The 14,247-nt window shown below is 38.4% G+C and overlaps 1 protein-coding gene across 6 annotated transcripts in view; it reads left to right on the forward strand.

The window, feature by feature from the left end:
* Positions 1-2,840: 2,840 nt before the first annotated feature.
* The window catches only part of LOC132051893 (sister chromatid cohesion protein PDS5 homolog B), a 30,850-nt gene continuing 19,443 nt past the window's right edge, over positions 2,841-14,247 (forward strand). For 4 of the 6 annotated variants that reach the window (XR_009413909.1, XR_009413908.1, XM_059443150.1 and 1 more), the window contains exons 1-4: positions 2,842-3,143; positions 5,781-5,978; positions 6,109-6,290; positions 12,625-12,796. Coding sequence is in view for 4 of the 6 variants with exons in the window: in XM_059443150.1 (XP_059299133.1) it covers positions 3,036-3,143; positions 5,781-5,978; positions 6,109-6,290; positions 12,625-12,796 (660 nt within the window). In the remaining 2 variants the exon portion in view is untranslated. Of the gene's footprint in view, positions 3,144-5,780; positions 5,979-6,108; positions 6,291-12,624; positions 12,797-14,247 lie in introns of all 6 variants that reach the window. The other 2 variants (XM_059443149.1, XM_059443152.1) reach the window with 2 other exon arrangements.

The following is a 14,247-nucleotide window of genomic DNA, read 5'->3' on the forward strand; positions in this document are numbered from 1 at the left end:
TCCAGGGCCATGTCTTGGCAGTTAGTATTCAGACATGTTTTAGAGGTTTCATAAACAGATGTTAGTACACGGAGTCAATTGTGCTTTTATGTTTGCAACCTATTACGTTTTCATGATATGTCATCTTGTATGCAGATTCTTGAGAGACTTTATTCGCAATTATGTTTTCATGATTCATTAAATTGCATCATATAGATTATGTTGTTTTGATGCCCATGTTGACAAGCAAGCCATGAGGTTCGCTCGGACACATGCAAGCAAGGCCCGAGTGCCATGTTGCGCCCAGACCATAGTTCGGGGCGTGACAAACCACCTACCCCCACCCCCACCACTATCAGCACTTACCCCTACCCCAACCCCTACCTCTCACCTCCTTATCACCACCACACACCCCCTACCTTCCGATCTCTCAACTTTGCAAAACTAGGCACTATGTGAAAGTAGTCACTTTCAAAAATAGTAACTTTACAAAACTACCCTTTTTTAAAATAGCCTCTTTGTAAAAAGTATTAAAATAGCCACTTTTGCAATGGGACCTTTTATAAGATAGTAGCCATTTATGTAAACTAGCCATTTTTAAAAAGCGACACAAAAATGACTACTTTTGCAAATCTGCATTTTCGGCCATTTATATGTCACTTTTACGAATAGCCATTTTTATGTCACTTTAAAAAAATGACCAATTGACAAAACTAACTGTTTGTGTTACTTTAAAAAAATGGCTAGTTTACAAACATATAGTCACTTTTTTTGAGTTGTCTTTCAAAGTGCAAAGTAGTCACTTTTTTGGTTGTCTTAGAAAAGGCCACTTGCAAAGTTATGGGCATATTTGGTTATCTTCTAAAAATAGTCACTCTGTGAAAGTAGCGTATCTTTCAAAATGCGAGGTGGGGGTAGTAGGGAAGGCTGGATTGGGGGTAGGAGGTGAGGGCGATGAGTTGAGGGGTTGGAGGTGGGTGTGGTTAGGGGGGTGGATTTGTATTTCCGTCAAACCGAACACTAATTTTTATTTTTCCGGAAAATATTTTCCACATCCAATCAAACACAAGAAAATAAGGAGGAAAATCACATGTTTTTCAAGAAATCATTTTCCATCATACCAAACACACCCTAAGTGTTGTCGCTAATTTGGTTAACATTAATAATTCCTTTAACATAAAACTTTCGAAATTATTTATTTAGGCATAAATCAGTTATTTTTGGTGAAAATACAAGTACAATCTTAAAATATTAGGAAAAAATAAATTTTAAGTTGAATTGTAAATATATAGTATCAATATATTTTAAGGAAATTTAAGTTCAATATAGTAGAATCTGTACTAGCTCAACTAATATTCTTGTCTTGTCTTATCTAGGATATAACAGTCTGATGTAGTCAATCCTAACAAACGACATAATATTTGTTGAGTCAAAAGCTCCACTACAAGAAATAAATTCGGCGAACAAGTAATACTTCATTCTTTTATAGTGAATACTTTGAAAAATTAGAGTTTTTTCCTTTTCACGATTCTCTTCTATTATAACTATACATTACTTTTGATGCGATACAATATTTGTCTCACGAACAAATGCAAAGTAAAATGATTCCAATTACTTTTTATATGTTTATATAAATTACCCCAAATATAAATAAAATTGTGGTAAAATAGAGATTACAATATTGATGGATTTTATTTGAGCTTCAATGAGAGTATAGGTGGATATATTAGCTCACGATTTATGACACAGTGATTTGAACGAAATCATGATCAGTTTCTCATCTTTATAGCCATTAAAATGAAAACACATACAGCTTAATATTATTAATTTGATATTAAAATGTAACATCTCCAACAATTATGATATTTTAACCGCAATTTACTTTTGAAGAAATAAAAAAAATAGCATCATATCCGTGCACCCTCAGTGTCACATTCTTCTCATACATTTTCTTTTAATCTTTTCATAAATATCAATTCAATTTAATTATCTTTTTGCTTTTGGTTAACTGGATCCATCCTTAGCGGGCGTTTGACCATGATTTCATATTTTGATTTCAAATCAACATTTGTTTATGGAATTTGCACAAAATTTCAACTTCAACTTCATATCATGATTTCAATTATTTTTAAATGTAAAACTTGACCCATAAATTTATATTTTGTAAAAGAAGATCCATAAATTGATAGATATTTTTATCAACCAACCATTTATATCAAACGTTAAAAGATCTGCAAGTTGGTTGTATGTTAAGACATTGGCCATAACATATGGAAGGATTATATTAAAGAATAGTTACACTACAACTCATGTTAAATTTTCCTTTTTATTGAACTAAAGTTCGATTAATTGATGTTGTATTTTTTAAGAAAAACCTTCTAGTAACGTATTAATTTTGCTATGAACTATGATTTCTTTCATTTGGTAAGATAATATAAGAATTGAGAAAGTTTTGATGATTTTTACAACTTGTGGAGTTTTTATGTCTATGAGAAAAAATACAACTTAAGAAATTCAAATTGCATGTCCAAATAAAACTTCAACTTCATATCATCATGATTTCAAATCATGTCCAAACGGCTACTTAAATATGAACAAAACATGTTGTGTTTATAGGAAGTCTGCCCAAACATATTCAGAGGCAAACGTTGATGAATTATCAAAAATCTAAATTTTATCAAATAGTTTCAACTTTGGCCCCTCTTTAGTAAAAACTTGTCCGCAACTCTATTCTATACCCAATTGCTGTATTAACAACCTGCATTCAAAGATAATGTTATTTATAGGGCAAAGTGTCTATTAGTTAACATTTTAATAACCTGAGTGGAATCTCTTGCAATGTAAAAATGATAAAATAGAGGAAAACGGAAAACTTTTTCAAAAGTAATCCGTAACTGCTTTTGTCGTATAGCGCTGCTCAACAGAAAAGGGCATAAGGCGGGAAAAGTGAAAACTTGCACTGCAAACACTCACACTGTCAGTCTCTAACACACGCGCTTACACTCGCTTAAAAAATCTCTTCAGAAGGTTCTTAGGGTTTCTGATTCACTGCTGCAATGGCGGAGTCAGAGAAGGAAGCAGTAAAGGTGATATCCCGTATCGGAAAACAATTGGGCGGATACAAAACCTGTCCCAATAGAGATACTCTTGTCAACTTATTAAAAGTAAGACCTCAATATGTTCTCTCAATCTTCTTATTTGCCTGTTATTCCTAACACAACTGTATTTTCCTTTTTCTAAAAGTAATTTATCATTTGATGATATCACTTTTAGATATAGTTCACTCACTCCCCCCAAATAGGACATATTAATGAATTTTCTAACAGGACTTGCTACTGAAGATATTATAACTTTGGGTTCCATTTAGTAATTTTGAATGACTTTTTTCCCCCACTTATTTTGCTGCTTATTGTGTTGGCGATTCTTGCTCTTTTTCACTATGTCCTCTTCATTGTTGGAGCTTACTAAGTTTGTTAAGATTTTAATTGTTTTTTTTTTGACAGAAATCTATATTTAGTCAACTTGTTAAAAGTAAGACCTCACTCTCTACTACCTGAATATGTTTTCTGAATCGTCTTTGGCTGTTATTTGTAATACGCACGTCGTTTTTTTTTTTTTTTCAATTAAAAGGAATTTATCATATATCCCCAGGGGAGGATCTTGGAGCACCCTCACCCCCTCGGCAAAAAATTGTACTGTATATATAAGGTGATTTTTAATTGTTTATGTATATATATAGATTTTGAATACCCTGAACACAAGTGGCTAAGGGGTTCAAAATTTACCTTGAGGTTCCAAGCTCAAATCCTAGATACATTTTTATTTTCGAACTACCTTAGAGAAAATCCTGGATCTGCCACCGGTTATCACTTTTAGAAATAGTTCACTTAATGCTCCCCTAAATGGGATATATGAGTGTATAGGCTGGTGTTTCTCTGATTTTCTGACATGCCTTGAGACTGAAGATACTGTATGTTTGGGTTCCATTTGCTCCTTTGTTGTTTTTATCAATGACTCCCCAATTATGTTATTGCTTGTTGCGTTGGTGATTTTTGCTCATTTTTACTATGTCATCTTCATTGTTGGAGCTTAGTAGGCGTTTGGCCATAGAAACCAAATATTTTTCACTTTATTTGAAGTTGGAGTTGTGTTTCGTTATAGTTTTTGTAGAGAGTATTTGGTTGTTTGAATGTACTTAAAGTGAAAAAGTGAAAACAAGGTTTTAGGTGTTTTTCGAATTCCAAATACAACTTCAAGTTTTATTTGGAATTTTCATGGCCAAACGCTGATTTTCAAATAAAGTGAAAAAAAAAAGTGAATAATTCTCATGGCCAAACAGGTCCTTAAGTTTCTGATATGCCTTGCGACTGAAGATATTGTAAGTTTGGGTTCCATTTGCTCCGTTTTAGTATTTATCAATCACCTTTTTTTTTTGGTTTCAATTATCTTATTGCTTGTTGTGTTGGTGATTTTTGCTCTTTTTCACTATGTCATCTTCATTGTTGGAGCTAAGTACGTTTGTTAAGATTTTTTTTTATTTTTTTATTTTTTTTTACAGAAATCTATATCTAGTCAACTTGTTAAAAGTAAGACCTCACCCTCAATCACCTGAATATGTTTTCTTAATCGTCCTTGGCTGTTATTCGTATTACGAATGCCTTTTTTTTTTAATTAAAAGGAATTTATCATTTGAGGATATTACTTTTAGAAATAGTTCACTCAATACTCCCCTAAATGGGACATATCAGTGTATAGGCTGATGTTTTTCTAATTTACTGATTTGCCTTGCGACTGAAGATATTGTAAGTTTGGGTTCCATTTGCTTCTTTGTTGTTTTTATCAATGACTTTTTCCCCCCAGTTATGTTGTTGCTTGTTGCGTTGGCGATTTTCTGCTCTTTTTTACCATGTCATCTTCATTGTTGGAGCTTAGTAGGCGTTTGGCCATAGAAACCAAATATTTTTCACTTTATTTTGAATTTTTGAAGTTGGAGTTGTGTTTCGTTATAGTGTTTGTAAAGAATATTTAGTTGTTTGAATGCATTGAAAATGAAAAAAGTGAAAACAAGGTTTTAGGTGTTTTCCAAATTGTGTTTGGAATTTTCATGGCCAAACATTGATTTTCAAATAAAGTGAAAAATTTCTGGAAAAAAGAGAATAACTCTCATGGCCAAACGGGTCCTTAGTAAGTTTGTTAAGATTCTTTTTGGACAGAAATCTATCATCTGAATTAACTTCCAGTTGTTTCATCTTCTTGCTATTTAGTCCTTATCTAATTATTAAAAGACACTAAGTGGTATATAGTAACTAGTGAGCGTTCACATTCTTTTGTGAGATCAAGGTGATCTGTAAATGGACTGGAGAGACTGATGATTTTTTTGGGCTATTTTAGAAATGTACGTATATTTTTGGTGAAGAAAATGTAACACCTTCTTCATGCATTTGTATGTAAAATACTTTTTAAGGAAAAAAAAAGTATCAATACCCTCAGCTTTGTTTTTGTGGTAAGGGCGCAATGTGGAATGTATGGGTAAGGAACAAGTCACAAATTCGAGCCCAGCTGCTAACTGAATCCTTGTGATTTTTAAGTGGTACCAGGGTCGAGGGGCCATACTTCCCCAAGTTTCAAACCTGTTGGCAACTGGGTTGAACCCACAAGGGATTTCTCGGTTATAAAAAAAATTATGGTTATCAACATCTAGGGTGACGTTATCTTGATCTTTAAGAATCACTGTGCTTCGTGTTCTCAGATGCCATATTACTTTCTAGTTCTTTGCATGACAAGAGCTGTTTCTGCTGCAGCAAGCGACTCGTGCTTTTGAAGGGTTAAAGCAGTCAGAAACACTGAAGCCTGTCATTAAACCCTTGAGCAGTTCTCTTGTTAAGCATAGTTTGCTTGTTCACAAGGACAAAGATATCAGACTTCTGGTTGGCATCTGCTTCTGCGAAATTGTCCGTGTGCTGGCACCAAATCCGGGATTTACTGATGCAGTGTCTAGGGTAAAGTTTGACTTTATGCAGTTGTTTCTGTTATATGGTCCCCTCCGTGCTATCTCTTCTTTACCCTCTCCCTGCTGGTAATAGCCATAATAGTGTCAATGCAATTGCTGATATTCTAAATTTGTAACAGGATATATTTAAACTTCTTGTCAATATCTTCTCAGAGCTTGAAGATACCAAGAATCCATACTTCAGCATGAGGGTACAGCTGTTAGAAACTGTTGCAAAACTGAGGTTTTGTTTGCTAATGCTAGATATTGGCTGCGAAGATTTGGTTAAGAAAATGTTTAAAAACTTTTTCGCTGTTTTGAGGTGACATTCTCTATTCGTCATTCTTTTTCTTATTAGTCCTTTGTCCTGATTGACTATGAGGGATTTTATGAACACCCCCCTCTTTTTTCCCCTCTGAATTTGCGTCCTTTAAACTCCATTTCCAATCGTTGAAATGCATTGAGAAAAGCTGGATGAAGAAAACCGTTCATAATAAACACAGACAATAAGGGAAGGCTAGAGTAGGGGTAAACAAGGGGTACCTATGTGGTATTTCATATAGAAGAAAAGCCCGTATACTGCTGATATGTCTTACATTTGGCTTCTTGTGCTTAGGTTTATCTTTTGGAATTTGTTTGATTTTTTCTTGATAACCCACGAAGTTCTTGGGGAAAATGAAGGTGAAACGCGTTTCACTTTTTCAAGTTGGCACTTTTCAAGCTGGAAACTGAAAAATGGTATTATAGATAAATGTTTCACTTTTTCAAAAACTGAAAAATACCTGTTTCTCTCAAAGCTGGATATCTTTTTCAGGAAAAATTTAAACTTTTTTTGGAACAAGCTCCACATAAGTGTATGTTTGATCCACATGAGAAAACAAACCCTGGAAACCTGTTACCAAGCTTACTAATATTCTGCAAGAGAAGTGGTGATGATGCTTCTTGAATCACTAAAACATTGCTAAGCTTAGATGAAGGCTGATGTAGCAAAGGATTCTGTTGGACAAGACCTAGGTGGCTAGGTGAATGGAAAGGGCAAAGTCAGTAGTAAACGATAAGTATGTTAGGCTAGAGAAATCTAGTAGACCACGGTCTAACTTTAATTCGATCCCAGCCCATCTGCAACACTTCCAAAGGAGATTGTGAAGTCTTAGATGTGGATAAAGAGAAAGAAGTATTGTAACATGAGAATCTGGCTGTGCATGCTAAAAGTGGCCAATGGCAATCTAGCATCCTGTTGCACAATTTTGTTTCCGAGAGAACATTCTATTCGTTGTTTTGGTTGAAGTGGGAATTCTGATGCTCAACAATTGTGTAAATGAATGTAAGCATTTGTTAACCGCGCTAAAAGCTCAATATAAGGTCTTTCATTGCTAAAAAAAGAAAAAAATAGAGGAAAAAAGGAGTGGAAGTGAAAAGGGAGGGGGGGTGGGGTGAACTAACTAAACCCATTTTGATTTTCTTAATATTCAAATGAACATCTAACAACAGCATAACCAGTGTAGTCCTACAAGTGGGGTCTAGGGAGGGTAGAGTGTATGCAGATCTTACCCCTACTTTGGGAGGTAGAGATCGTTTTCGATAGACCCTCGGCTCAAGGAAAACAACAACAACAACAAAAACAACAACCCAGTGAAATCCCACATCGTAAGAATGCAGGAGGAGTAGAGTGTCGTGAGACGACTCTACTAAGGTAGGACGCCGTTTCCGAAAGACACGTCGGCTCGATAGAAAGCATAAAAGAGGTCGGATAAGGCCAAGAAAATTCAAAGCGATATGGAAATGAAAATAACGAAAGCGACTAAGCCATGATAATCAAAACACGTTGCAAAGGCGGATGGCTATCACAAATAAAATAAGATAATCAAAGTACAGAATAACAGATAGTAGCGGAAATCAAAGCATAAGAACTTATATCGCGATGATGTGAGTACTAATGTGAAAGGATAAACGATACTATCTACTAGCCTTCTACCCTAATCTAAGTCCTCCATACCCTCCTATCTAAGGTCATGTCCTCGGTAGTCAGAATCGCTGCGTCATCGTCTAATCACCTTCTCCCTCAATACTTCTTCGCCTACCCCTACCCTCTCTCTTCCGAAACCATCCATGGCCAACCTCTCACACCTCCGCACCGGGACATCCGTGTCTCTCTCTTCACATGTCTAAACCATCTCGCCCTCCTTCCCGCATCTTGTCTTCCACCGAGGCCACTCCCACCTTGTCCCGGATAGCCTCATTCCTAATCCTGTCACTCCTGGTGTGCCCACACATCCATCTCAACATTCTCATCTCGGCAACTTTCATCTTTTGAACGTGAGAGATCTTAATTGGCCAACATTCTGCCCCATACAACATAGTCGGTCTAACCACCACTTTGTAGAACTTTTCCTTAAGTTGTGGTGGCACCTTCTTATCACATAGCACTCCGGAAGCCTCCATTTCATCCACCCTGCCCCAATACGATGTGTGACATCATCGTCAATCTCCCCACTGCCTTGCATAATAGATCCAAGATACTTGAAATTACTTTTCTTTTGGATGACCTGGGTACCAAGCCTCACTTCCACGCCAGCCTCTTGAGGTGCTTCACTGAACTTGCACTCCAAGTACTCGCTTGGTCCTACTCGACCAACCCTTTGGACTCAGTACGTCGCCAATCCTCCGGCTTAGCGTTAACTCGCTACGAGTCTTGTCGATCGGACTATGTCATCCGCGAAAGCATACACCATGGCACCTCACCTCGAATATGCGCGTCGCTCATCCATCACCAAGACAAATAAAAACGGACTAAGAGCCGATCTTGACGCAACCCCATCAACCGGGAAGTGCTCAGTCTCCTCTCTTGTCCTTACCCCTGGTCTTGGCTCCCCATACATGTCCTCGATCACGCTAATGTACGCCACAGTACACCTTTAGCCTCCAAGCATCTCCATGATCTCCTCGGGACTTTGTCGTAAGCACTTTTCTTGGGGTCGATGAATGCCACGCGTAAGTCCCTCTTCCTCTCCCTATACCGGCCCACCGCCCCGCGCACGGACGTGCTTCGTAGCCGAGCGGCCCGGAATCCAAACCGGTTCTCTAAAATAGATACGCCCTCCTCACCCTCATCTCCACCACCCTTTCCCACACTTTCATAGTATGGCTTAGCGAACGATACCTCTATAGTTGTTCGCAACTCGATATCGCCCTTGTTCTTGTATAGTAGGATCATTACACTCGACCTCCATTCTTCGGCATCATTGCCGTCTTAAAGATGACATTAAACAACCTAGTCGCCCACTCCAAACCTCGCCGAGCCCGCAATCTTCCAAAAACTCTCCAGAATCTTGTCACGTCCGCCGCTCTTCCTTGCGCATCCTACGAACAGCACCCTTAACCTCCTCAACCTTAATACTCCTGCAATACCCAAAATTGCGACGCCTCCCTGTATGTTCTAAATCTCCCAACATAATGTCCCTGTCCCCTTCTTCATTCAAGAGTTTGTGGAAATATGACTGCCATCTCCGTCTAATGTAAGCCTCTTCCACCAATACTTTGCCATGCTCGTCCTTGATGCACTTCACTTGATCCACATCACGTGCCCTCATCTCCCTCGCCTTGGCTAGCCTGAAAAATTTCTTATCCCCGCCTTTTTCCTCTAGTTCAGCATAAAGGCGTTCAAAAGCTGCCGTTTTTGCCATCGAAACCGCCAACTTCGCCTCCTTCCTCGCCATCTTATAAAGTTCCCTATTCGTCCACTTCTCTACCTCATCCTCGCTTTCTATCAACTTCGCATACGCCACTTTCTTAGCTTCCACCTTCCTTTGCACTTCTCCATTCCACCACCAATTCCCTAGGCTCAAGGAAAAGCATATTATTATATCAAAGCAGATCAGAAAAAAAAATAACAACAGTGAAGCAATCATGGCAAAGAAGTATAGAAAACAAGACAAAACATTGAGGAAAAGGAACAGTAACTACAACAAATAATACGGTCATCGAAGAACAAGAAACAACTGATAGTAACTGCAACCAAAGGACAATAAGCTGCAGGGAAATACTACGACCCCTAGTATAGATAGACAAACTAAAGAACGCTCTAATACCTATTAACCTTCCACCCTAATCCGTGTCCTCTACAACCTCCTATCTAAGGTCATGTCTTCTCGGTCAGCTGCAACTGCGTCGTGTCCTGTCGAATCACCTCTTTCCAATACTTCTTCGGCCTATCTCTACCTTTTCTGAAACCATCCAAAGCTAACCTCTCACACCTCCGCACTGGTGCATCCGTGCATCTTCTCTTCAAATGCCCGAACCATCCTAACATCGCTTCCCTCATCTTGTCCTCCACCGAGGCCATCCCCACTTCGTCCCGGATCTCTTCATTTCTAATGCTATATCTCCTCGTATGCCCACACATCCATTGCCACATCCTCATCTCCGCAACTCTCATCTTCTGAACATGAAATTCTTGACTGCCCAGCACTCCGCCCCATATAACATAGTAGGTCTGACCACCTCTCTGTAGAACTTGCCTTTAAGTTTTGGTGGAACCTTCTTATCACACAAGACTCTGGATTCGAGCCTCAATTTCATCTACCCCGCACTAATATGATGTGTGACATCATCGTCAATCTCCTTACTCCCTTGGATAATAGACCCAAGATACTTGAAACTTTCTCTCTTTTGGATGACCTGCGCATCTAACCTCACTTCCACACAGTGTTTAGGAAGGCGTTCCCCTTACGCCTTTTGGCGTGAGACGTGGCAAGGCGAGCCTTCATTGCCAGGAACAGCCAAGGCTTGGCGTTTTCTAAAGGGCGAGATGATGGCGAGAATGGCAAGCTGTGGCGAAGCCTTTTAATCTAAAAAAAACGTGGCTGACTTAAAATAAAACAGAATAAAGGGAACAAAACAGAGCTGCATTTCACTTTCACTTTCACTTTCAGAAAACAGAGCTGCGTTTCCATCTTCCACTTTCAGGTAAGCTGCGTTTTTTTTTTTTTCCGGCATCTGGTGTAGCAGATTAGCCTTTTTCAGGCAAATTTGACTTTTCGCGCAGTTGGCCGGTGACCCAATTCCGACTATCTTTTTTTCCATTTCAATATTGTTATTTATTTAAGTTATATGAATTTTTGTTGAGTATTTGAGTTTTTTGGTATTTATATATGCATATTTAATTTTTAACTTTTTGTGTTATTTATCGCCTCGCTTCTAAAAGGCGCTCGCCACGCCACACCATGAGGAGTGAGGCAAGCCCTTGTCGTCATGCCTCGCCTCTCGCCATCGTAAACACTGTAGTTACACGCCAGCCTTCTGCGTTATGTCACTGAACTTGCATTCTAAATATATGTCTTGGTCTTGCTCAACCTTAAACCCTTTAGCCTCCAGGGTCTGTCTCCAAACCTCCAGTTTAGCGTTAACTCCGCCGTGGGTCTCGTTAATCAGAACTAAGTCATCCGTACATAACACCCACCATGGCACCTCAGCTTGGATTTTTCGCGTCAATTCATCCATTACCAAGGCAAATAAAAAGGGGCTAAGATCTATCCCTGGTGCAACCCCATCATAAGTGGGAAATGCTCCTAGTCTCCTCTCACTGTCCTTACACGGGTTTTGGCCCCATTGTACATGTCCTTGATCGCCCTAATATACACCTCATGTACACCTTTAGCCTCCAAGCATCTTTATAGAACCTCTCTCTGGAGTTTGTCGTATGCCTTCCCTAGGTCGATGAACACCATGTGAAGGTCCTTCCTTTCCCTATACTGCTCCATCAGTCTCCTGACAAGATGAATGACTTCTGTAGTTGAGCGACCGACATGAATCTGAACTGGTTCTCTGAAATAGACACGCCCTTCCTCACCCTCAGCTCCACTACTCTCTCCTAAACTTTCATAGTATGGCTTAGTAGCTTGAAACCCCTATACTTGTTGCACTCTGAATATCACCCTTGTTTTTGTACAATAGAACCATTGTAATTCCTTGGGCATCTTCGCTGTCTTGACATTAAACAGCCTAGTCAGCCACTTATACCTGCCCTGCCTATGCTTTTCCAAAATTTCACCGGGATCTCATTTTGGTCCGGTCGTTCTTTCCCTGCGCATCCTACGAATAGCACCTTTAATCTCGTCAACCTTTATACACCTACAATATCCAAAACGTGACGCCTCTCTGAGAACTCCAAATCCCCCAGCACAATGTCTCTATCCCCCTCTTCGTTCAAGATATGAAAGTAAGACTGCCATCTCCGTTTAATGGGTGCCTCCTTCACCAGTACTTTGCCGTCCTCATCCTTGATGCACTTCACTTGGTCCAGGTCATGGGCCCTCCTTTCGCTCGCCTTGGCTAGCTTGTACGTTCAAATGAACATCTGATATTGGAAAAATGGTCTTGTCTTGGGTTCACAGAATTCTTCTCAACCCTCTTATATAAATTGAATGAACCTTTTTTTTGTGATTTTGCAGAGAAATGAATAAGTTAGGGGGTATATTTTTCTGATATTAGGAACTTCACCCAAGCTAGGAAATCCCGGGACGCTAAATTGAATAGATGTAATTGTTCCATGTGGTGTTTCATGCTTAATCTTACATTCAATTTTATCCTGCAGTTTACATGTGGCACCTCTTTTGAAGATTGTTTTTACTATCTGATGGTGCTAACTTTCCTTGTAGGGAACATCATCCTCCAAGTATGGTTTCTGCAATTGTATCAATAATGTCACAAATTTTGGAGGAGAAGATGCAAGAGAAAGAGAAGAGCAGTTCCGAGATGCTTGCTTCTGAAAAAAAAGTATCTGAGCCCCTTTTAGATGTGATTTTGCAGAACCTTTTGAAAGAAGCAAAGGTAGATATTGTGATCTATATGACATAATAAGAATTGAAGCTAAAAGTAGTTACTACGTTAGCAGTTGCAGGAGTACTTTAAACTTTGTTTTGAGAGAGATGTAGTACTTTCATCCCTTTATCCATGTAAGACAGCAATTTTGGTCTTCTTTTGTCCCTTCTCCTAGATGAAATTAGCAGTGCTGTCTTGAAGCCATAAAATGGAGTTCTTTTTTGTGTCGAGTTCTCTTTGCTGTCACCTTTCTCACTGGAGAACAGTAGGAGGTTAAGATTTGCAGAGGATGTTTTTTTTTTTCTTTTGTCATCCTTTCTGCACTTATAAAGCTTTAAGGTAATCCATATAGACTTCCCTGTTTCAAATTAAATGGTACTGTTTCTGATGGTTTGTCCTAACACATTGTAAACTTTTTCTGATGATCAAATTTTCCTTAAGCAATGTAAACTTTGTAAAGCTGAACGTCTTGTGCCTCTACATAAGTTCATGGGTCAACTGTTACACTCTTCTTATCGAAAAAAACCTAAAAAGTAATCTCTTACCCCAAATCCCTTTAAACTTCCAAGATAGTCTTTTAGATTTTGTCAGCTCCCTAAACCTTTTGTTTTACTCTCTCTATGGGGCTGATTTATATTTCTTAGCACTTTGTACTTTCCAATTTCTGCATCTACTGGATGCCATCAATGAAACTAATTACTTCAGTAAAAAAAGAGTAATCCCTTACCCTAAATTGGCACATGTGCATGTGTATATATATATGTTTGTGGATATATTATATGTATGTATGTATATAAATTAGCTGTTCACATATTAAATTCCAGTTCAAAATTATTTTAAGTCATGTCTTTGTAGTCAAACTAACATTCAAATTGCAAAGATGGTGTAAGAAAAATGAAAACAAAATTTATGTGCACATCATGTGTTTTGATTGCTCATTTTTTTTACATCTGACCTGAGTATCTGTGACCTAACTCCGCGTTTGTGAGCTTGCTCACATTGCTTGTCCCAAGCCTAGATAAGGAGGAGGCTTGCGTAAATAGGGCAACAATGGAAGAAAGAGATTTATACTAGCAATATCAATTAGTTGGGATTAAGTTTTAGTCACGTTTGTGCATTTACTCTAGGTCTAATGTTCACTAAGAGTGTTAGTTTTGTTATAGATTGTTATGCTAGTAGAAAGTAGAGAATTCTAGCACCCTAGTACCTGCATCTTAAAATTTTGGTTTGAGATTTTAACGGAGGGATATGGATAGGGAGGATATATATAGATGGCAACAACTAGCTTGTTATTGAGATAAATGTTATTGTGCTTGTTGTTTGAGTATCTGTCACCTGCACTGGTTCCATATCCATGATGGTTAAAGCCTGCACCGTTATCCTGTTTTAGATGTCTGGAAATTACTGTCCACCCTTTTTTTTTTTTTTTTTTTTATAATAAGGGCCCGCAGCCGCTACCC

The sequence above is a fragment of the Lycium ferocissimum genome, chromosome 4, assembly GCF_029784015.1.
Source record: "Lycium ferocissimum isolate CSIRO_LF1 chromosome 4, AGI_CSIRO_Lferr_CH_V1, whole genome shotgun sequence".
Lineage (NCBI taxonomy): Eukaryota > Viridiplantae > Streptophyta > Magnoliopsida > Solanales > Solanaceae > Lycium > Lycium ferocissimum.